A 25,750-nucleotide genomic window follows, 5' to 3' on the forward strand; every position below is an offset into this window, starting at 1 on the left:
TTTATTTTATTTAAAGTAATTGCCATAGTAGTTAAATCAGGTAGATTTGATGTTTTTGTTAATAGTTCACTCATTTTTATTAATGACTTTATAATTTAAACACAAAGCCTGTCACACGAGATTAAATAGCGACGGATTAAATCTACGTATATGTTGAAGTCGTTTACAAGATTCGACTATAGCGTATTTTAGCAGCCGTGCAGAAATGTAGAGACAGATAGAGAGAGAGAGAAGTTACTTTTCGATACTAGTACGAGGTAAATTAACTAAACTATAGAGTGTCAGAAATCGTATTCTTTGCGCCCTCTGTGTGTTGCTTGAAAGTCCAACTTCCACCGTCGATATGTCAAAAAAAAGTTTTTTTTTATAATACCAACCGTGAAACTTGGATTTTCGAGCTATAGCTAGGAGGGGTAAAATGAATGATATCTGGTCATCTATAGTTGAGTCTACTTTTTACGCACACGTAAGGATAAGTGACATCTCTCTCTCTATCTGTCTCTACATTCCCGCATGGATGCTAAAAAGTACTATAGGATATTTAGTTTCGTTTATTTCTACAATCATCCACCAGGGAGAGTATGAATCGAAAAAAAAAAAATCTTGGCGACAAGTCGATTCTTGTAAACAATTTTACTAATATTTTAGTTTGTCATTTATTTACGTGTGACAGTTCATAAATGAATAACATTTTATTTGCATCCTCTCAAATCCGAGTTTCGCCGTTGCTATTACAAAAAATTTTTTTCGATACAAATCCGCAAAGGTGGGTATTTTGGTAATAAACTTGAAGTGATGACACTCGTCTGAGATTATGAGTGCATTATCAAGTTGTTATCGGTCGAGAGAAGCAAATGACGTCACTTCAAGCTTACCAAAATACCTACCATTGCGCATACGTATTGAAAATAACTATTTCGCAATTACTTCGAAACTCTTGGCTCGATCAATTTAAATTTGGAGTTTCTTCATGGGGCTTCAAAAACTGCGTCGAATGCCACCAACTGCGTCAAAATCGGTTCATTCATTCAAAAGTTATTGCCGTTTGAAAATTCAAAAAATTGCGTTTTATTAGACTGCTATTAGAGATTTGAGCTCGAAGAGCTCAAAATGACACAAAAATCATATTTTTGAGCTCGAAAAGCTCAAAAACGTAATGTGTAATTTTGAGCGCTTAAGTACAAAATGAGCGGGAAATTGCAGAGATGGCCTTTAGGGTCAACCGTTATCCTAATTTTTTTTTCATCAAATTGAACAATTTTTTTTATTTATTTATAATTTACAATTTATTTATTTAATTTACAATTTACAATTTATTTATTTATAATTTACAATTTATTTATAATTATTTGTAATTGTGTTTATAAAATTTCATTGTTAAGCTTAAGATGGAGAAGCAAATTTATTTAATTGGTTATCAAATTACAAAATTTGTAGGAAGCAAACTGCCGAGCTTAAAAGAGGTTATGTCTCTTTTCTTTCATTATCATTGTTCTCAAAGCTTGACTATTAAGAAAAGTGCATTAATTACGATTGAGAATGTATTCGATTTATGGTCTGAAGCTGGAATTCCGACTTGTGCGAAAAATTCTGCAGTAAGAAAACTCATTCGCCATCTCACTGTTTGGAAAAATTTGCTAAAAAATAAAAATCAAAAGCTGTCATCTACTCAAAAAAAAAAAGTTTCTATTTTTTGTGCCGATATTGAGAAATTATTCGACATAGCACATCACAAAGTAATGAAACTCATTAATGAAAGTCAAAAGTTATTTTTGCAAGGCCAAAGACAGTCAAATCGACGAGGTTTTCTCCATATTAATCCTCCAGTAAAAACGGTAGCTAATAATATTGATGAAGATAGAATTGGTGAGTGGTTTTTATTTTTAATTGTCACCTAGGGTAAATAGCACAAAAATCCTCAAAAATAGTCATTTATAAACCTAGCATTATTTCATTTCCACAAAATTTTTAAAGATAATTTTATTATCAGCAAAAAAATTACGTATCTCCTTACTGATTTTTTATGCACGAAGTATTTATTGAATTCTAACAATTGAATAAAATTATGTTTTTAAACGTTTTTTTTTTTCAGTATTACCTTTTCTTAAATTGGTCAGTAATTATTTTGAATATTTTTAGTTGTTCTTGAATACAAGTTAAATATTTAACATTTTTCTTTTTTATTTTTATAAAATTAACTAGCAGCCCGGCCCGCTTCGCTGGGCGTCAGTCAAAATGACTAAAGTTCTTGTTATAATTTTTTATTTTATAATGATCAATTAATTTTTAAGTTCGAACAATAAGTTCAATACAATAATAATAAACCTAGAACAATAACTAAAATTAATAAAATCATAAGTAATAAATTTTGCATTATTCATCGTAGAGTTCGTTTTCTTCTTCTCGCTTTTCCATTGGTTGAAGATTTCCACCAACACCCATATATAAATTAGTTAGATCAATATCGTCTTTTTCCCTAATAAGAAAACAAATTGGACTCATTGGATTTACACGAAAGAAGGTTCTGTGTAACGCAATTGCATTGTAAAGATGAATAACCTGAAAATTATAACTTAAAATAAATATAGTTTAAAAAAACTAAAGAACACGCTTTTATAAATAATATCGAACTAAAAAGTGGAAAATAAAAAGTGGAAAATAAAAAGTGGAAAATAATTTTAAAAATAAACTCAAAAAAGTAGTATATAAAAAATACTAGCAGAACTGAGAGAAAAGCGTGGGGCGCCTTGTGCCATAATTTTCATATATCGAGCGCCCCACGCTTTTCTCTTAGTTCTGCTAGTATTTTTTATATACTACTTTTTGAGTTTATTTTAAAATTATTTTCCACTTTTTATTTTCCACTTTTAGTTCGATATTATTTATAAAAGCGTGTTCTTTAGTTTTTTTAAACTATATTTATTTTTAACTTTTTAGTTCAAAATATTCTTTAAAAGCGTGTTTTTTTAGTTTTTTTAAACTATATTTATTAATAAATAGTAGCTTTAGCTATCTACAGTATGTACGTTTCGGACGAAACATCACCGTATGTAATCTATGGCCAATATATGGCATGACTCATCGTTATGAACTCGATTGTATTCCATATTTTCTCTCAAGTGCGACATCTACCACACTCGTCTTCATATGAATGTCCCAAACCTCACGCTCATATCGCAACAGCACGACTGTCAGAATATTGACTATTTATCTCATACGTAGCATAAATAAACTATATCTTTTTCTTATTTTCTAAGTTCTAGCCGCAATACGTATTGTCTTAATTCAAACGTATTGCTTTGTGGACTTGAGAGGGGAAAAAAAATTTTTTTTTTCTAAGTTCTAGCCGCAATACGTATTGTCATAATTCAAATGTATTGCTTTGTGGACTTGGAAAAAAATTTTTTTTTTTCTATAAATTCACTATACACGACTCTGTCAACTTACAAACCATTGGGTAGGTTTGGAAAAATTACTACGGGTAAATTCTCGATTCCATAGTATATTATATTCATCTTTTGTTACGGCATCTGCAATTATTTAGGTTCTGGATTTCTGAATCAATTTTTATGAATTATTTCTTAGTCGTTCCATTTCATCTAATGCTTCGCTGTTACATAGGGTTTTACCCGTCAACTTGGAGCAATCAAGGTCCTCAATTCGAATCCCGTCCAAAGATCTGCATCGGCTGAGTGCTACGTATGCTTGTCCCGCAGCAAACAGCCGAGAGCCCAGATAAATGACTGTATGATCAACTGTACAGCCTTGCATCTTATGAACGGTCGATGCCCAACTCAGGATTAGCGGTAACATTCGTCTCTCAGCAGTTCCATAGCTGTACTTTGCTGGAAATTGTATTGATATTGGCTTAATTACGTGGACACCATCTGAACCGAAATCAATACGGACTGACGGGATGTCTTCCGCGTATACTTGGTCCCTGCGAAAATTAGGCCATATAATTTCGGTAATGAAGCCCATGTTGCCATTCACTAAACCCTTTGACACATCAATGTTCGACCTTAACATCACTTTAGCTCCTACAAATATTTTCAATACTTTAGGAAGACCTCCTGTTTTATTGATATCATTAGGTATAACAGAGTCTAAACTTGTATTACCTAAATTTCGTGTAGCATCGATGAGTTGGTCTTGTGCATTAATTGTATAAATCGTAGTCCCTTTATCCTCAAAACTCTGGAGAACTTTTTCGTTGTGTCTAGCAACTTGGTCATTTGTTGGATATATTCTCAAAGCTCTCTCGATCGAAAATTCATCAGTAGCATCTGTTGACACTTTACTTAAAAAAACTTCCATATGCTTAGATGTTAATTCTCCAACTCTTAGGGCGTTAAGCACATCTATAAACGTTGTGTCTCCTTGTTGGCGCATATTTTGTTTGAGTTCAACCAGGCGGAATAGCCGCCATAAATGTGTAGCAGGTTTCATGTGCTCTGGTTGTTGGAATACTTGATGTCCTCGGACAGGTGGTAACTGCATTAGATCACCAAAGAGTAAAACATTTATGCCTCCAAAACAAGCGTCCCGGCTTTTTAGTTGACGCAAACGAGAGTCGATCATGCACAGCATCTCATAAGGTACCATAGAAATTTCATCTATGAACAAGAACTCAACATTTTGCCATAATAGGCGCATCCCTCTCAAGTAATTACCAGTTAGAAGCGGCATGCTTACAATAACTCCATCTTTTTGTACTGGTAGTTTTAGCAGACGATGTAGTGTAGTTCCACCGACCAACCGTGCTGCAACTCCAGTGAGAGCACCAATTTTTACAACCGATTTTCCATAACATCGGTTAACTTGGTTTTTCAAAAGATTAAAAAGAAAAGTTTTTCCGGTGCCTGCTCCACCAGTTACAAAAATTTTCTCTCGCCTAGTGTCACCGTTAAGCTGATTTTTGATACTCTCTGTAATGGCGACGAACAATTGTTTTTGATCAATATTCATAGCCTGCTGTGCTCTCTGGAATTGTTCATTGCTCATTTCTATCTCTGGTAATTCTTCTTCCTCAGCTTCAGGGTCGATAATCTCTGGCTGCTCTAAAATTTCAAACGCACGTATTTGATTGAATGCGTTTTCAAGCTGTTGATCTCGTTCTCGAAATTGGCGCATATGACTACTCATTTCCTTCAAACGATCCTCTCGGTTTAAGAAGGCCTCTTTGGAATTATTAAAACCTTCCAGTAGTTCAGTTTCCGAACGGTAAGGCATGTATTGAATAAGTAAACTGTAGAAAAAGTTTTCTGGATCTGATGCCGCTATAAAGTATGGTACCCTCACAACTGCGGGAACATTCCTCACAACCATTTTGCTCTTATCCAACAACGTGATAAATTGGCGACGTGTGTTTGGATGTTCCTCATACGCATCATAATTATGATTCTAACGATGATTATAATCAATACTTTCTTCAGTCTCGCTTACTTTTTTCGGATAGAATGGTTCAAACAACATTGCAAATTCTGTAAGGCTCATGTTCGGAAAATCATAGTCAGGATGTTGTAGCGGACGTTTTTCATATCTTTCAAAGATATTGCTATAATAGCCAGTTGCATGTCCGCTTTTGTCGAATTGCAACACCCTGTAACGCTGTTCTGGCTTTCTCGTGTTGAGAAAAATGCAGCTTCGCGAGCTGTCTCGTAATGGAATATGACAAAGCCGATACGCACATTCTGCAGCCGATACTTGTCGTTCATGAAGAATCTTCATACATATCTTGAACAGTTTACGGGAAATATCTGTCTCTTCACGTCGAATTTGCTGTATTGCTTGCGCAATTCCAGAATCTACACCTTCAGGTTCTGCTTTCGATAGGTACTTTGCTATATAGTACGCTATCGCTTCATTTGACCCACACGGCTGAATATCCATATTGCCGGTCCACAATCTTAATAAATCTGGATGGTAGTTATTTACCCACGCATCTTCCTTTCGACGCTTAAGTAAACAAATTCTTCCTCCGTTACGAAGAAAATCCTCAGATGAATGAGACACAATCCGTGTTTCGTTACATACTTGACGTGGAAAGTTAAATCGGCATCTTACGGAAGTATTATTTTTTGTACAAGTATGTGTATGCCGATGAATTTGATATTTCAGAACTAGATCATGGAGCTCTAGATCTTCTTCTTCTGTAGGCATTCTACAGCAACAGTTACGATCGAGAAGAAGTTTCCCTTCTTCTGAATCAAACTCTGGATGATTTTCAATCCAGATCACCATATGAAGGTGAGGACTGCCCCGATTCTGGAATTCGATACGCCACCAATGGTCTTTTACTTTGCCACCAAATACATCATCATTGTTTTTGATAAATTTCATTAGAGCATTTACTCTAATCATGAAATGTCGACTCAAAATTACTGGGTACTTTTCGATAAGTCTTTGAGTCTCATAAATATCAAGCGTATTAGGATCAACATCAGGTCTACCATCAGCTATCAACAAAGCTTTTCGTTGATCTAACCAATTAAGATCATTTGAGCTAAATGTTACAAAATATGTTGGAGCTCCTAGACATCTAATTTGAGCTAAGAGTTCGTTTAAAGCTGACCTCCAATAAGCTGCAGAACCTCTTACATTTTTCACATACAGATGGACATCTTCGACTGCTCCTTCTTTGTTAACAATTTTCTTAGCACATGCTGATATAGTGCTTGTGATACGATAAAATTCAAAGAAGGATAAAGCATAAAATAGATAATCGTTGCGTTGAAATCTTGTATCACTTCCCAAAATTCTAAATTGAAAGTAGTCTAACGCAGTAATATTTACGGGCCTTTGCTCTTTGAAACCATTCTTTCCATAAGGAAACAAGAAAAACCAAGCAAATTTTTCTGCTTTTAGTTTATGTCCCACATTGACGATATTGTCTTTTGTTTTACGGGTGATCTCGTTGAGATTTTGTGGAACGTGTAGTTCATCTTCTACATTGGGTTGCATTACATCGATCGATGCCATTACTGATGTCTGCAGAGGAATTGTTAGATCAGTTATATCCGGTTGGCAAGTGATCGTTTCAGATGCTGACGGTAACTTCGCAATACTCTGTTGTGTTTCTGATTCCTCAGGACCATCATCTATATCAAAGACCTCAACGTCAATATAATCAAGAGTGTATTGGACATTTCTGCTACCTGTTGCACGTTTACAGATCCTTACCAACTCTTTTAAATTGTCGCATTCGATGATGCAAGCTTTTCCCATATTGTCATTCGCTCTAGATCCCTTTAAGCCACAAGCGTGTGAGTTGGTGAAGTAATATTTACCATCGGAGTGCATCACTCCAAACGATTGCCCACCTGTTATCAGTATGCCAGCACTATGTCCCTCAAACAGGTATTCCAGACCTTGATGAAGGGTGCGGCCAAAGTCTGCGCTATTATACTTATCACACAAGCTTCCATATATGTTTGGTTCATCCAAGAAAGTAATCTGAAATTTTTTGTCAAATACCATCAAATCGTCTTTGATCACACTGAAATTTCGCACAAGTAAGTAGCCATCAGCTTCAATAGGATATGCAGATAAACGTAACTCCGTTCGAGATCTTACTTCACTGTAGATTCGATCACCTGTTAACATGTTCAGATTAAGGGTGTTTGTCGACCAGCATTGTGGTATAAGAACACTAGCCCTTAAGATGTTTGACAATGCCATTGCACAGCATTGTACACCTGCATATCCTGATGTGAATATGGTATCTTTTCCTTGATGCCATGAAGCGCGTACAATTCTCGCAGACTCGTTGATGCTTATGTAAGCACTAGCCCCCTCAGGAGGTTCTTCTCTAGTCTCCACAGCAACTTCTGGCGGTGTTTCTTCTGCTCTTACGATATCATCGTCATTCATCACAACGTTATGATCAATAGTGACGTCTTTATAAAGTGGATTATTTGCGATTAACCAATTGAGGGCATCATATACTTTATTTCTCGATACTGAAAACTATCGTGTTATGTTAATATTTTCAAGATGCTCAGTAATGACAACTATTCCAGCATCACTTGTAGATCTTGGTAACATCTTTGGAAGAGTTTCAGTAACTTCGAAAACATCCTGAGCGAACAGTACTGCTTGACCTCGAAAACTATATTGACCAAATACACCACTAAGTTTTATAATTTTAACAAATGGTATAATGCGTGAAATAAGCCTCTGCTCGGCTTGTGATAACTCAGCAATCACTTCTGGAATAGAGCCTGGGTCCAGATTATTCCAATAAGCTTTAGATGGTGCAAAAATTTTTCTTTGAAGTCAAATGGACCTTACAACGATTACAAACTGTCAAGCAATTCTTTTGTTTTAGTTCGTCAGGCAGGTATCGAGCCACTTTGGTATCTACAGTCCACTTAGAAATTTGATGTTGATAGCACCGTTTAGTGCAAATTTCACAAGTCTTATCACAAAATGTATTAATAGATTGCTTAAAGCCCGTCAGACTTGCTCTACTTAATCTCCTTGACTCAGCATTTCGGTGCTGCATTTGCTGCAAACGAGCATCTCTAGTTTGGTCAGATTCTGAGGCTCGGATTTCAGTTGTGCGCTGACGCACTTGCTGCAAACGAGCTTCTCTAGTTTGATCAGATTCTGAGGCTCTGACTTCGGCTGCATGTTGACGCATTTGCTGCAAACGAGTCGCTTTGGCTTGTTTAGATTCTGAGGCTCGAGTTTCAGTTGTGTGCTGACGCACTTGCTGCAAACGAGCTTCTCTAGCTTGATCAGATTCTGAGGCTCTGACTTTGGCTGCATGTTGACGCATTCGCTGCAAACGAGTCTCTTTGGCTTGTTTAGATTCTGAGGCTCTGACTTTGGCTGCATGTTGACGCATTTGCTGCAAACGAGTCTCTTTGGCTTGTTTAGATTCTGAGGCCCGAGTTTTAGTTGTGTGCTGACGCACTTGCTGCAAACGAGCTTCTCTAGTTTGATCAGATTCTGAGGCTCTGACTTCGGCTGCATGCTGACGCATTTGTCGCAAACGAGCTTCTCTAGCCCCCTTTGATTGCTTGGCTCTATAATTTTTCATATAGAGCCTTCTTTTCTCTTTTCTCTTTTCTGATTCCTCGATTGAGAATCCCGCAACGCTTTTAACAGACTTTGATTTTCTTGTCTTTGTTGTTGTCTTATCAGACAACTTATTTCTTGTAACAGTATACTCTTCAGTAGCCAAGTTGCCCACTACTAGAGAGCTGCAGTCGCTTGATGACGACGCCTGCGAGCCTGCTTTCTCACTCTGACCAAACGCCGATACTGGGACTCCGAATCCCTGCATCGTAAAATACTCACTTGTACCTGCCATGACGGCATATATATTATTAACCCAGGGTCTTTGCCAGATACTTCTGTTGCCCGCCGTCACCACGTGGAGGTGCCCTGGTTACAAGCACAAGCTACGAAATGTTAATATGTGCATCATGATAGTTGTGTACATCTGAGAACTAGCGGATCTCTCTGGGTGCCAAAATCAAGTATCCGCTAAGAGTCGCTTGACCCTTTACTGCAGTCGAGTCATAACGCTTTCCCATAGATAAAGCCAACGCAACATTAGTATACATCATAACTCATGATATTTGTGTATATCTGTGAACTACCGGATCTCTCTGGGTGCCAAAATTAAGTATCCGCTAAGAGTCGCTTGACCCTTTACTGCAGTCGAGTCATAACGCTTTCCCATAGATAAAGCCAACGCAATATTAGTATACATCATAAATCATGATATTTGTGTATATCTGTGAAGTAGCGGATCTCTCTGGGTGCCAAAATCAAGTATCCGCTAAGAGTCGCTTGACCCTTTACTGCAGTCGAGTCATGACTCTTTCCTATAAATACGGCCAACGGGAGAAACATATAATGTAATTAGGTCCAGTTATATAAACTTAAGCGGGGACGGATACTTCAGTAGTGGGCTCTGGCAAGTTGTCGCTGTGGACTTAGTCCCACGGTGTGAATGACAGAATTTGGTCGCAGTGGGTGGAAGTGGGTGGTCGTAGGTGGCAAAAATGTGAATAAATATATCTGTCCTTTTCTAATTCATAAGAACTTCTGGAAGGTTCTAGAAATTTCTGAAATGATCTAGAAAGCTTCCAAATCGTGTGCAACTGTTGAAATCAGTATGGAATGTTCCAGAAAAGTCTAGAAATTTCTGGAATGATCTAGAAAGATTCCAAATCGTGTGCAACTGTTGAAATCGGTATGGAATGTTCCAGAAAAGTCTAGAAATTTCTGGAATGATCTAGAAAGATTCCAAATCGTGTGCAACTGTTGAAATCGGTATGGAATGTTCCACAAAAGTCTAGAAATTTCTGGAATGATCTAGAAAGATTCCAAATGGTGTGCAACGGCTGAAATCGGTATGGAATGTTCTAGAAAAGTCTAGAAATTTCTGGAATGATCTAGAAAGATTCCAAATCGTGTGCAACGGCTGAAATCAGTATGGAATGTTCCAGAAAAGTCTAGAAATTTTTGGAATGATCTAGAAAGATTCCAAATCGTGTGCAATTGTTGAAATCGGTATGGAATGTTCCAGAAAAGTCTAGAAATTTCTGGAATGATCTAGAAAGATTCCAAATCGTGTGCAACGGCTGAAATCGGTATGGAATGTTCTAGAAAAGTCTAGAAATTTCTGGAATGATCTAGAAAGATTACAAATAGCTTCGAGATATAACTTCGGGATGGTCATCATAGGATTCCGGGTTGATCTACGGGTTTATCTGTGCCATTCCCGATGAAAACCTACGGAGGAAAACACCTGGTTTCGAAATATAACTTCGGGATGGTCATCAGAGGATTCCGGGTTGATGTACGGGTTTATCTGTGCCATTCCCGATGAAAACCTACGGAGGAAAACACCTGGTTTCGAGATATAACTTCGGGATGGTCATCAGAGGATTCCGGGTTGATGTACGGGTTTATCTGTGCCATTCCCGATGAAAACCTACGGAGGAAAACACCTGGTTTCGAGATATAACTTCGGGATGGTCATCAGAGGATTCCGGGTTAATGTACGGGTTTATCTGTGCCATTCCCGATGAAAACCTACGGAAGAAAACACCTGGTTTCAAGATATAACTTCGGGATGGTCATCAGAGGATGACTAGGAAGGTCATCACCTGGGTTCTAGGTTGATAATAATCAAAATTTAAATAATATCATTATGGTAGTCTCTTTATGCGAAGGAGAGTTACATACAAACATACATACAAACATACAAACATACAGGTGAAGTTAATAAAAGCGTGTTAATGAGTATTGTCCATTTAGTAAAATAAATTAATTGATCATTTTCATGGAATTTAAGTATGAAAAGATCAGAATAATCATTTAACATCATTAGATAATTGATGCCAATTCGTTCAATGACAAACATAAAATATTTTCTGTTGGCAGATGTTCTAATGCCAATTATCTCAGATATAACGCCAGTTAACCTTATTAAGATAAAAATTCTCAATAATTGTTGAATTATGATTTAATAATACTAACACGACATTTTTGAATAAGCTCATTTAGTTTAATCCCGAGCAATATCTCATTAATGAATTTTTTTTAAGGCTGTTGCTAGTAATCCGACAATTCGGATGAATAATAAATAATTATTCGTCCGATAATTTTAAAAAAGGTTATATTAATCTCGATTATCGGACGAATTTCAAAATAGTTATTTGTCCGACAATTTTAAAAATATAAAATAAATTCCCCATTATAAACAATCCTCTTCTGAGTTGTCGGACAAATAATTATACTTTACTCGTCCGACAATTTTAAAAATATTAATCTCAATTATCGGACGAATTTAAAAATAATTATTCGTCCGAAAATTTTAAAAATATGAAATAAATTCCCCATTATAAACAATCTTCTTCTGAGTTGTCGGACAAATAATTATACTTTACTCGTCCGACAATTTTAAAAATATTGATCTCAATTATCGGACGAATTTAAAAATAATTATTCGTCCGAAAATTTTAAAGATATGAAATAAATTCCCCATTATAAACAATCCTCTTCTGAGTTGTCGGACAAATAATTATACTTAACTCGTCCGACAATTTTAAAAATATTAATCTCAATTATCGGACGAATTAAAAAAAAATTATTCGTCCGAAAATTTTAAAAATATGAAATAAATTCCCTATTAAAATAATCCTAGTCTAAGTTATCAAACAAATAATTATACTTTAGTCTTCCGACAATTTAAAAAATATCCCTTTTTAAAAATCAGCTTTTCACTTATAATGTGAAAATTATTTCATATTTTTCGAAATTATCGGACTGATAAATACTTTTCATGTATCCGATAGTTTTAAATTTTAATTTCCAATTCACTGAAAAAAAAGAAAATTTTTTGTCCAGAAAAATATTTTTCGGCTCAAGAATTTTTTTAGATTGATTTGACTGATTAATAAACGAATAGTTTCACTTGAATTAAATAAAAATTACTTCAATCAATTTGACCAGTTCTTGAGACAAGACAATTTATTCCTGAAAATTATCAAGAACATATATTCTTGGGTCAAGAAATTTTTATCACGAGTAGTACTTTTTTTCTCTGTGTACTGGACGACTTAAAATAATTTTTTCGAAAATTTATAATATTTTTCACATAATTAATAATTTTCATCAGAATTATTGGACTAACAAATATTTTTTCAACACTCAACATCCAATAATTTTATTAATTTTAATGTAAATTATTGAATGAACTGAGAACTATACATAATTCATCAAACAGTCCAAGTTAGATATCAAATGATAATATTTTTATTGTCTAAATAAAGGAAATGTTAATAACATTATGACTTATCTGGTGTTAACATCAACATTTAACGTTTTATTATAATCTGAACAACGCCATAATAAAATGCTTAACTATAAGTACAATATAGATGTTCTTAATGTTTGAAATACAGAATTATTTTATTTTTTTTATTACATTGAGAATGATGAAGCGATGAAAAAGTTGGTCTTAAGAATTTAGAGCTATACAGAATTTTGGGTGAAATCAGGTACGGAAAAGTATTTCAATTAAGAAAAATAAGCATTAGAGACAAAAGAAGTATTTTCCCAATGAAAGTCCCTTGCAAGGTCTTGATTATTCGGAATCAAAAAGACACAGCTCATACCAAAGCAGAGAGAAATATTATCGAAGCGATAAAACATCCACTTATTGTTAAGTTAATCAATTCATTTCAAACATGGGGTAAACTTTACTTGATTCTTGAGTAATAGTAAAGAGGATTTAGAAGTTATAGATGTAGTGCAGCTTTTGGAGCATTTTTATTTAGCTCGAGAAAGTACTAGCAAAGATGCGTCTTTATAAAATGCGCAAATTATACGCAGAGAAATATTAAATATGCCTATAATTATTCATTTAAAATTTTTAAAAGTTTAGAGGCATTTTTTTTTGTTGAAAGATCTTATTTTACTCTTCACAGTTTATTATTTAAAGTCAATCAATTATTATTATTTAAATTTAATAAAATTATCAATGCCAATATTTTTGCCGTCTACATAAGATACAACTTAATTTTTTTTCATATAGATTCAGAAAATTGTTGATGATAAAATATTAAATAATGCTGATTATTCATGAATAAGTAAATTTAAATACATAAAATATTGTAGTTATAATTGAAAATTTTCTAAAAAAAAAAAAAAAAATATTTACGAAATTATTTAAAACCGAAAAAAGTTAAAAAAAAAAATATTAATTTCTACGCAAATATTGTATGTAAATTAAAATAGTAAAGCACTCCCTAGCATCCAGGCTAGAGACGTGCAAACGTGCCTGTATCAGTTGATTGTAATAGTATAATATTTTATCTTATCTATTCTTAATCGAAAAAATAAGAGTAAATATGAAGTTAACAATTACACAAATTACTAAACTAGTTTCTTTTTACACATTGTACGTGCATCAAATTTTGTGAAAAATAAATACGTACTACTGTCTTCTGATTTTTTGTTTTATATACTAACCAACTAAATAAATTATATAAAAACATGCTCATTGCTTCTATTGTAAATATAAAATTCATTAATTAATTCGAATCATTAAATAATTATAAATTACATAATTAATTAAAATTTATTTCATGTTCTACTTATTTAGTGCTCAACAAAAATAATTATTATATACAAAAACGTAAATATTCAATGCAATTAATTTAATTATTACATAGCGAATAATATTTATCGATTTTAGAGTATTATTATTACTATACATGTAAATACATTTGCTCATTTATGAAATATAATAAAAAAATTAATTCAAAACAGCATTGTTTTTTCGAAGTAACATTTCTAATTAGGTTCAATAAATCCTTCGTATAATAATCAAATATTAATGCCAATTTAAACAAACAATATTATTTAAAAGGTCAACATATTAGTGTTAATATAAATGCTTAGTTAAAGCACTTTTATTTTTTACTATTATTACAATTCGTGCAAATCCATAATTTTTTTTTCGGTTTCCTTTCAAGTCCAGCACATTTCAGGTGGTACCACTCTAAGCAATAATCACACCCTACACTGACTTTAAATTTTTTATCTTTTTCCATTCCATCATCTTCAAGAGTTTTATTTAAATTTAATTTACAATATTTACATTCCCATTCTTGCAGTTTTTCGATTCACATATCTTGATAATTTTGTTCCACCCCTGATTAGTAAAATATGGCTTAATTATTGATAAATTAACATTTGTATCATCAAGAATAGCATAAGTTAAGTCCTTATAGTCAATAGTTACATCAGAATCACATAATTTTTGTTTATTGTCAAGTACTTTTTTTATAGTTTTATCTGCTATCAAAAACCACTTTAATATTATTTTTCGTTGATCATTAATTTCTTTTTGATTGAAAGGTATAATAGATTTTTCATTATGTGGCTTCTTTTTTTTTGGTAATCCAATAACAGTCTTGTCAGTCCCTCTGGGCCGTCCTCTTCTTTTAATAGCCGGTTGCACAATTACGTTCAATAATGTATCAACTCCTGTATTTGTTATACTTTCAGACACTGTTGATGTAGACGCGTGTGCGTGTATGTATATATTACTTTTATTCCCAGAACTTTTATCAGAAGTCATAAAATTTTGTTTTTCTTTTGGAGCAGCGTGTAAAATCAATTTTGGCGAACGTATATTTGCTTGTCTACAATTATTTTGATTTGATTGCTGTAATTCTTTAGTACATGCTGTAATTTGCTCATTATTATTATCATTATTATTAACATCAAACGTAGATCTATCACTGTTGATACCAACTGTTGATTGAAACCCTTGAAGATCTTCAGTATTACTGTCTTCATTATTTTCAAATCTAAAGGTATCTTCAGCAAGATTAGATTCTGAAGTTTCGGCAAATTTTATTAGTTCATTGAAGTCATTATCAAGATCATCATTACTATCACTGTCATTATTCTCATCCTCATTATCACCATTATCATGAATATTATTGGCATCACCAACAGCCTCATTATTATCATCGTTATCATCATCATTTTCGACACTAATATTGTTATTAGTATTCCTAATTTTTCTTGAAGTTTTATTAGTAACTTTTTGATTTTGACTATTTAGCCTGATGATAATTTCCACTTCTTCATTGTTCTGCCATGCTTCCTGAATATCAGTTAATATTTTTAGTCTGTTTACATAAGATTTAGATCCCACCTCAGCTGCTAAAGCTGGTAATTTTTTAGCAACTTCATTTGCTTTTTTGAACTTTTCGTGTTCGGATAGTATTTTTTTTTTTGTAGCTAACTGAAGAAAGAATCGGCTCTGGTATTGGAATTTGAGCATCTGAAGATAGGAATACTCTTTGATTACTGAAGTAATATTCTTTAGTCCACCTTTTGTCACATAAATTTTCTTCAAACAGGTCTAGTTCATTTAATTTCCTTACTGCCAGTATATGTCTAGGTTATTAAATGAAGTAACAATTAGTGTATAATAAAATTCCATCAAAGAATTATAAAATAAATTTACCTGCAAGGTAAACTCATTGCTGAATATGACAAACAATCACATGAACATGATGTCGCCGACTTTGCTCCACCTGATATTGCGTTGTGTTGATAAACATTTAAATTTTGATCATATACCAGTTCTAAATTATTAATTTTTTTGAATTCTGTTTCAATAAACTTGAAAGCATAAGCGGTGACGTATTGTGCATAACGAAATTCAGCAGATTCCTTTGCATAATTCAATAGAATAGGTTGTTTTTGGTACAATACAGCAGCTCGGTGGTCTTTTTCAACGTGAGAACATTCCATTGCAATTAAAAAATTTTTAGTAAAATCTTCTAGCGATGAGTAGATATCAAGATCTTTTTTTAACTTCGCATTCAACGATTCTACACGATCATTTGTGCCATTTCCGAAATTATGTTGCACAAAGTCCGTTGAGATCGACCATTCCTTACGAGACTCGTGCCAGTTTTCATTGAAATACTCTACAACTGACGGTGGCATTTTTTGCAACTCTTCATATAACTCTAAATAGCGTTCTTCTGATTCAGCATAGACCATTTGCTGTAAAATCCTTTTACTTTCGTCTCATTCCTGTTGAGTAATACCCCTTTTATCCGTCGTGATTTCTCTATTGAATGTCTTGAGCGTGTGGAATGCACACATGATAAGATTAACTTTAAGAGGCAACAAACTTTCTTGAATCGCAGCTCTTTCAGTCATATCTTTATCAGTCATTATGCACTGGATTTTTTCCCACGAAGGATGACACTTCTTAAAAGAGTCCATCATCCATTTAATAGAACATTTATTTTCAGTTATTAAAATGGAAACACCTACAATTTCGGTGCAACCATTAGAATCCTTGACAATGATCAAGTATACCGGTGCTCTGATATTTAATAATTTAAAAGTTGCATCTATCCCTATATATTCTGGATACGATTTCATTGCAGACTTCATTTGAGGTGTAGCAAAAAAAAGTTCTTTGAAAACATTATCTTCGATCAAGAAATGATAATCAGCTTTATATTCATTCACCAAAATATTTTTAACTACTTCTAATTTATTCTTTTCTTCACCAGTGTAATTCAAATTATGAATATCTTTCAATAACACAACCTTTCCTGTTTCTTTAGAAATAAGATCTTGTATTCTCGTTTTATTAGCCTTTAATTTCAACAGACCCTTTACTTTTTGTTTTAGTTTAGGTGTCATCTTCCTCACTTGAGGTAAATGATGATATACTTCTTTGATTCTTTCATGATTGTGCTGCAAGTTTGTGTTCTTTATATACAAACTCATTCCATCTTTGCTGACATTCACATTAAATCCGGCTTCACATCCATTTTGAAATGTACTTGATGACCGTTGTCCAGATGCTTTCGATTGAAATTTTTTTCCACCATGTATACAATGATAGTGAATGGAATAGTATTTTAAGCAAGCTTCTATATGTCGTTTAACTCCAATCTTCCTAGCTCTTTTAATAGTTTTGCAGTCTCTTTTGTAAAAAACACTATTCGAGAAATCTTGATAATTTTTTACTCGTTTTCTTAATAGTTTAAATGAAGTAAAACTTTCATTCACTCTGATATCACCTAAATTATTTTCACATGCATCGTCGTCCAATTCTTCATCAGTGTCTTCAGAGCTTTCTTCGTCACTTACTCCGTCTTGTTTTTCATTAATATCTTCTTCAGTCAGCTCTTCATCGTCGTTCGTTGTAGCATCTTCTTCGTATATAATTTCTACATAGAATAAACAAACATATATTATTGAAATAATTTATATAAAGAAAGAAAAAGTATATATTTACCCATTTCTATTTAATGACAATTATATAAATTAATTACAATAGCAAATATCAATTTTTATAATACAGATAGCTATAAGTTTTAGTTTTAAAGTTAAAATTATGACATCTGTCAATTTTCATTTTTGATTATTTATATTTGAAATTATTTAAAAGTGTTCAAATTTACCTTCATTTATTTAGAATTATAAACAAAAAAAAATATTTATTTTTTTTGTTTGATAATTTTTGGTTTTTATTTTTTTAATAATTATGAAAAAAAAATTTTAAAATACAAAAAGAATGTTGTGTTCGAAATGGGTTAATAATGCTATAAATGATCAATTCAAAAATTACAACTATGGCGTAGTAGATAATAGTAATATATTTTATTTTGATATAAATTAATTAGTAGTAAAATCACGGAGCTTAGATAATTTAGATTTAACTCCGATTTTAATTCCCGTTCATTTGGAGTACCACTCAAACAATTTTTCATCACACACTTTCTCACTACTTTTAAAAATACTTATTTTATTTCTTGAAAAACGTATAAATGTTGAACACCGTTAAGTAGTATTTACCCGCATGTGTGTTTGCAAATACGCAACGTTCAACGGTTTTCTGTGACGTCACTAGGATCTGGGTGATCACCATGCTGCCCTAGTGGCAGAAATGAGTATCGGTATTTTTTTACTTTTTTAGTGGACACAATGGGTGCGTTCCACTAAGCGCTAAAAAAGACAACAGTCTCATCTAAATACACATAGCGCGATCGTTTTGAGCGCTTAGTGTAGAACGGACCTAATTTATGACGAATTGCCTATAGCGAGCGTATATTAATTAACTTAATATATTTATATATACTTTAAAATTAATATTATTATTTTTAAATTGTAATTATTTTTAAATTAATAATTATTTTTAAATTAATAATATCAATTTTCGGACGCTTAGCATCAGTCTTAAAAGATCGCCTATTGATCCAAATACTAATTTAAAATAAAAAAAAAAAAAAGAAGAACATTATTAACCTTTCTATATACTATTTTTAAAATTGTCGGATGAATAATAATTAGTTATTCGTCCGAATTGTCGGATCACTAGACACACCGTTTTTTTAATCAATGAACTCACCGGTAAACTTGATTCACTTGAAATATTCGTCCTTGTCCGATCGCTGCCATTTTCCAATTTTATTTTAACAAAAATAAATTGTGCAAAATGTTCAAATATTGCTGATCTTAAATATTTTTAATTTTTACACGTCAAATGTTAATTATTTTTAAGATGTTTATTAGTATGAACACAAAGATTACTTAAGCAGTATTTATGTATGTTTAAATATAATACTATCTGTTTAATAATAAAATTATAGTAACCGCAGTAACAGAATTAACATAACTACGGTAATTAATTAAATATGCTAAATTGACACATAGAAAATTTAAAATTAAGTTATATGTTAGATTTCATTTCTTCTAAATCCTTTGAAGTAAATTTTAGATCTAATAAAAATGAAAGAATGCATCAACAATAAATATTAGTAATTTAATAATTTTCATAATAAATAATGCGTAAATTCATCATAATCTTTACTCAATATTTATTACGGAGTATGATTGCAAGAAAAATATACTTTTTGCTGCCCACAGCTCTTTCATTTCTTTTTGCTTCTGCAGTCTTTTCGATTTCTCCATTAAAGGTTTAACTTCCGGAAAACTTAAAAGAGTATTTTCAAGTGATTGACGAAGTGACAACTACAATAATAAAAAAATTTCAATAAAAAAATAATGTTAATTAAAGTTGATAAATTTTTATTTTTCTACCTGTCTGATTGAGCCAAATGCATATAATTTATTATTGAAAACTTGTGAACATGTTCCTATTGATTCTTTAAAAGGTCCATTACGAATAAAGAATTTTGTGGCGGTTGTACATGAAATTTCCATCGTTTCTTCGGTTTCCGAAACGTAATCTAAGAATGATGTTATTTTTCTTTAATTTTAGTAATTCAAAACAACTCATACACGTTATTGTAATGTTGAAGAATTAAGAACTCAAAATTATAATTTACTTTTTAACACTTACCTATTATTTGATTTGTGATGCTATATGACCAATTTTTTGCACCAAATGCTTCGTTTGCGCAAATGCACAATTTTTCAACACTTAGCAATCCAGACATTATTAATATTTATATTTAAAAATGCGAAAATTATTATAAAAGATAAAAGGTTAAAATTATAAGATATATAATGTTAAAATAAAACTCGATTTTCTTCCAAAAATAAAATGATAAGATAATGGTAAATCTATGATAATAATTTTTTTTAATTAATAGCTGTCAAAAAAGTTAAATAAAATTATTTTTGTCTAGTATAAATGACAGTTACGAATGTCAGAGTAGACTCGTTTGTTTTTATTAAAAAAAATATAGGTTGTATTAATCAGTAAATAGAACAGGTTTATATTCTATATTCGATAAATTTTTAAAGTTTTAAAATAAAATATATAGTGATAGCTACGTTACATAACTATCGATATTATCTGAAAATAATTTTACTCACAAATAAATTATATTAATTAATCAAACTGCTTTGATAAAAAAATTTTCATGTTTAATATAAAAAAATCTTGAGCCAAGAAAATAATTTTGAAGAATTTACTTGTTTTGAATCAAGCCGAAAATTTCCTACATAAAGAACGATTAACTTGAACTCATAAAAATATCTTAAATAAAAAATTAATCAACTTGATTCAAGAAAATCAAATTCTTTAAATTATTAAGACTTTGAAGAGAAATCTTTGAAGTTGTTTATCGCAACGCTTGATGATGAACAATATTTTTTGTTTTTCCATCCGGAGAGAAAATGAACAGAGCCGATGGTTTACTAACTCTCGAGCATGCTACATACAACTGCCCATGAGAGAAACACGACAATTCTAGGTTGATTCCACAAACTTCTAACGATTGCCCTTGCGACTTATTAATCGTCATGGCGAATGCAAGTCGAACTGTAAACTGAATACGTTTAAATTGGAACGATAAGTCAGTGGGAATCATCGGTATTCTGGGAATCAGAACATCCTCATCTTTGAATTTTCCTGTTATTATCGTTGCTTCAATTAAGTTGTTCATTAGCTTCTTAACAGCAAGTCTTGTATCATTGCACAGTTTCGGTTGGTTTAAATTACGTAGCATAATTATCACTGAGCCAACTTTGAGTTGCAAATTATGTGGTGGTATACCTGGTACATCTAACGAATTCAAAAATTCAATTGGGTAGTTGACGGCTTCATCTGGATCGGTAGTGCAATCGATTGACTTAAATGAATATAGTTGGCCATCAATTTGACGTTGAATTTCACTATTTAAATAATCGACATCCTTATTTCTGGCTGCCAAAATGGCTCGTTCACTCAACCAAGCATGATTGTGATGATTTGCACCAATATTAGGAAATACTTTTGCAATTAATTCATCTTTTGACTTTGTTAACTGACAAAAATCTGCAGGAAATGAAATAAAGCCAGTAGAATCGTCAATCGGAATATTTCCATTTCCAATATCTAATAACTGTTTGGAAAACACTTCTGCTGAGATGTCATTTTGTAATGCAACTCGCATATTTGTCGTTAACTTTATAGTTTTAACATATTTCCATAAATTTGATGATTTCAAGCAAGCATTTATTTCATCAGCAGCTGTCGATCTTGAAATAACGGGTAGTGTTTGGCGAAAATCACCGGACAAAAGAATTATAGTACCACCAAACAGACTCTGGTTACTGCGTAAATCTTTTAAAGTTCGATCAAGTGCCTCCAATGCTCGTTTGTGCGCCATAGTACATTCATCCCAAATAATTACTTTACAATTTTGTAGTACTCTCGCCATTGCTGATTTTTTAGAAATGTTACACGTCGGATCATCTATTGTTTGCAAATTTAGGGGCAGTTTGAATGCAGAATGAGCTGTTCGTCCACCTTCTAGCAGTGCAGCAGCGATCCCAGATGATGCGACGGCCAGTGCAATTTGATTTTCTGCTCGAACCGAAGCTAAAATTAATGAAATTAAAAAAGTTTTGCCAGTTCCACCAGGTGCATCGAGGAAAAAAATTCCCCCATTATTTTTGTTGACTGCTTCCATCAAAATGTCGTATGCGGTTTTCTGCTGCTGATTCAAGAGTGGGACCGTCGTTCGTACTAATTGGCTCAAAGCATCTCTATCGTATTGGTGTTCTCTTTCAAATTCTCGATTGAATGCATCATGCATGAGACGATTTGGTGCTGACATTCCTAAATCACGCAGCATTTTGCCGGACATCAACAGACACAAATCTTCTATTAAAATCAATGTCTCGTTGTAGATCTCTTCGTTAAATTCAAGCTCGTAGTTTGCTGTCATTGTACGCACTCGATGCAGAATGTCCTCAGCCATACTATCTTTATATTTGTCCCATAAATGAGGTGGGCTTGAAGGAAAACATGTTGAAATAATAATAGCAAATAGTGATCGAATTTGATGCGCGGTTGAAGAAATAACAGCATCGGCGAGTGTGTAATTCCAATGATTATCATCCTCGAGTAAATTTAAACGCTGACAGACTTCTCGATATGTCGCACACAATTCACCGTTAACAGTTCGTAAAGATTGGAATGAAGTCGGTCCACGAACATTAATCAACAACAAACGCAGATAAAAACATTCGTTATTGTTCGGGTGAACTGTATAAATGCGTCCTAATGCGTCGGTTGAATACACATCCGGATATCCAGGAACAGGCTTTCCGTTTTTCCGACGATGGAATTGTTTCGACGATGCATTCCATGTAAAATATCTCGGCATCTCTGAGTAAAACAATGTTTTTGCAAATGGATCTTTTGTGCACATCTCAAAAAAGCTTGTAAGCGTTGTCGCCGGTGGTTTTTCGGCTTTCTGTGCAGCGTTTGCTTCGATAAAGTAAACTCGTTGTCCATTTTCCAGATGCACAGCTAAATGAGTTACAGTAGGATAACGTTCGTGAATAGGGAATGAAAAAATTCTCCAAATTGCCTCATTACTGCTGACATATCTTCCCATTTGATATCTTGAAACTTCATCGTTAGGATCTAGGGTTTCAACTTCAAATACCGCCATGTCAGTGCCTTTCAACGTATACTTGCAAATATATTTGATGGAGTTGACGGAATTACAGTACTCAACATTGCAATGTGCTTTGAATGTTTTAGAAAGCAATGGTGAATACGGAACAATCCAGCTGTTGTTCACTAAAACATTTTGATTTTTCACCTTTAATATTAACATTCTACCGTTATTTTCTGCAGAGCGTCGACGATACAGGGGGTAGCCATCATTGCCTGTGATTGTATCAGCCAACAAAGCACGTGGAAAACGTTTGGAGTATTTGTTCTCGATCATGCATGGTGACTCCTTGTTGTGACTCTCATACGGTCCATGAATCATGGTTGTCGTCACTACTTTATACAACTCTGGGTCCGTTTCTGAATCAGGAATTTCAGCGCAAATAATGGCATCAATTTCGTCCGGCCTTATTTTCTCACTCATCCATAGGAGGATATGTGCATGAGGCAGTCCTCTTTTCTGCCACTCCACAGAATACATCCAACATCGTACATCTCCAAAGACATGATATTTTGTGATGAAGTTCATGAGTGACTTAAGTTTCTGCTTGAATACTCGTGCTGTAATATCATGGCGATCGCTAGATGATTGTCCGGGTAGTAATAGTTGGGTGATTTCTTCCCATTTTGGATTACACGTAAAAGTGATAAATAAGTATGGTCTACCGTACTGGCGCACGTAGGTCATTGCATCTTGCGCGTACTCGTGCATGTGTCTCGGGCATCCAACATATGTCGCTGGTAAAATGGTTAGCCGACCGATGTTGTTTGGATCTTGATCTACATTCATAGCATCACGGAGATGAATGTATTCTTCCAAACGCAGCTTTTTTTGATTTAATCGTATATATGTCAAACGTTCTGTTTCAACTTTGACATACATATCAACAACAAATTGGTGAAACAATCTGCGACACTTCAGTATATGATTGTCCATGTTCTGGCGAATCATCAAACGAAGAGCATAAAAATTCATGGAGCTAACCTTTTTGTTAGTTTCTTGCCCTGTAAGTGAATAATGGACTCTTATTAGAGATGAAATTAAAATATAAGTGACAACATTACGAAGTACCAGTTAATGGATTAATCATCTTAATCAAAAAATGATATCCATCTTCTCCTCTCGAAAATATTAGCGGATATTGCAATGCATCATATGAACGATGGGTTTCAGAGATGCGCCGAAGGTTATTACCATCACACCGTCTAACCACAATGTCGCGAGTTTCCAAATTCTCTCCAACAACTACAATGGCAACTTCATTCAACGTCAGTGCATTAAAGCGTCTTTCATGTTCACCTGCTGGTCTTTTATCTGCTCTGATCACTATCTTATAATCATCCGAAGGCATCATTTCTAGTGCAGTCTTGAACGATTTAACTAATTGATTGTGTTCATGCAAGAGCTGTTGTAGTTGTGTAATAATTTCCCGCTTTACCGTTCGATTGACGGTACAACGCCGATTGATTTCATTATCAGAATTACCGAGAAAATAAATTTGAAAAAATTTGTGATCAGCATTTGCTGGGGGCAACAGCGCTCCTGTCCGATGATGAATTTGGCCTTGAATCTGTAAGTAAAGACATAATTTATGAGCCTGGATAAGATAATGAGAATTATTAATGCTTATGTATATAAAATGTGTTTCTTCCGAAAAGAATTTACCTTGAAAGTAGGGTTGAAGCCTCGTTCTTCAGTTATATTTGCCCCAAATGATGTCATTTGAAAAGAACTATTGTACCTTTGAATATTCTGTAAAAAATTTTTGGACTGAGTTCCTTGGTAAGAAAGCAGTGATGCTAGTGGTTCTAGGGGCGATAGTAATTGTGGTAATTTCACTTTTCCGCTTGCGCAACATAATCCTGGCGATTCATGTCGAAATCTCAATGCATCACAATATTGACAAACGGTGTTCATTATTCCAAAGTCAACCGCGATATCAGCAGCGTAGTTGATTGTTGGATCGTATCTGAACGCCAACCGTTCATATTGAACTATCCTTTTAGGTTGTCTGTTTTGTCGACGTTCTAAATTATTTCGTGTGTAACTTGAAATAAATCGTGTAGAACTTGACTGTTTCCGTTGTTCTTGAGTCATCATTGATCGTGATTCAGTAATTCTTATTCGATTTGCTTCCAAACGCTGTTGACGGTGTTCCTCAGGTTCATTATTAACTTGATATTTATGATTCCGATGGTTGTTATGAGTACGGCGACCGATATTTCGACGTTTTACTGTTGGCATTTTTTTGAAATCATCAAAATACTAACTGAAGTCAATTAGATATTTAAATATACCAAACCATTAGTTTTTACAGCCTTTAATTGATGAAAATATAATTATTACCGACATCACAATAAAATATCACCTTTAAAATGATTTTTTGAAACAAACTTTTAATATATTTAATGGTTAGTTTTTTGTTATTATAAAAACACGTGACAACAGAACTGTCAAGCTAAACGTCACTTTTTTATTAAAATCTTATCAAAACTTTTTCGAAAATTTTTTTTTGTACAAACCTTATCCTGACAGTTCTGAATTTAAAACTGTATTTGAAGAATATGAATTTTTTAACAATTAATACCCCCGCACTCTTATGAAGAAAGGGATTTCGTAAGATCCTATTCGAGATGATTTCTACATGACAAATAAAAGATTCCTACCAAATTTCAAATCTGTATTAGAAGTTACAGTGTGGAAATGAAAATTTAACATTTTAACACCCACCCCCGCAATCCTTATTGGGGGTAGGTTGTTGTAAAATCCGCTCTTAGATCATTTCCGCATCACATATAGAAGACTCCACCTAA

At 33.3% G+C, this 25,750-nt stretch overlaps 4 protein-coding genes across 4 annotated transcripts; all 4 read right to left on the reverse strand.

Moving 5' to 3' along the window:
• Positions 1-3,567: 3,567 nt before the first annotated feature.
• LOC123275184 (ATP-dependent DNA helicase PIF1-like) lies at positions 3,568-5,374 on the reverse strand. Its single transcript, XM_044743134.1, has one exon. It carries the CDS (start codon positions 5,326-5,328, stop codon positions 3,568-3,570), a length of 1,761 nt encoding a protein of 586 aa, XP_044599069.1. The 5' UTR covers positions 5,329-5,374.
• A 9,237-nt stretch (positions 5,375-14,611) lies between these two features.
• Positions 14,612-15,630, reverse strand: LOC123275186 (myb-like protein D). Its single transcript, XM_044743135.1, has 2 exons — positions 15,623-15,630; positions 14,612-15,554 (listed from the first exon to the last, which is right to left on the reverse strand). The coding sequence occupies exons 1-2, from the start codon at positions 15,628-15,630 to the stop codon at positions 14,612-14,614; spliced, it is 951 nt and encodes a 316-aa protein (XP_044599070.1).
• A 101-nt stretch (positions 15,631-15,731) lies between these two features.
• Positions 15,732-16,557, reverse strand: LOC123274408. Its single transcript, XM_044742017.1, has 2 exons — positions 16,013-16,557; positions 15,732-15,942 (listed from the first exon to the last, which is right to left on the reverse strand). Exons 1-2 carry the CDS (start codon positions 16,555-16,557, stop codon positions 15,732-15,734), a joined length of 756 nt encoding a protein of 251 aa, XP_044597952.1.
• A 27-nt stretch (positions 16,558-16,584) lies between these two features.
• LOC123275191 lies at positions 16,585-25,181 on the reverse strand. Its single transcript, XM_044743143.1, has 5 exons — positions 24,603-25,181; positions 24,132-24,507; positions 20,691-23,941; positions 19,431-19,551; positions 16,585-17,747 (listed from the first exon to the last, which is right to left on the reverse strand). The coding sequence occupies exons 1-5, from the start codon at positions 25,179-25,181 to the stop codon at positions 16,585-16,587; spliced, it is 5,490 nt and encodes a 1,829-aa protein (XP_044599078.1).
• Between the last annotated feature and the right edge of the window lie 569 nt (positions 25,182-25,750).

This window comes from Cotesia glomerata, linkage group LG1 (genome assembly GCF_020080835.1).
Source record: "Cotesia glomerata isolate CgM1 linkage group LG1, MPM_Cglom_v2.3, whole genome shotgun sequence".
Classification (NCBI taxonomy): Eukaryota; Metazoa; Arthropoda; class Insecta; order Hymenoptera; family Braconidae; genus Cotesia; species Cotesia glomerata.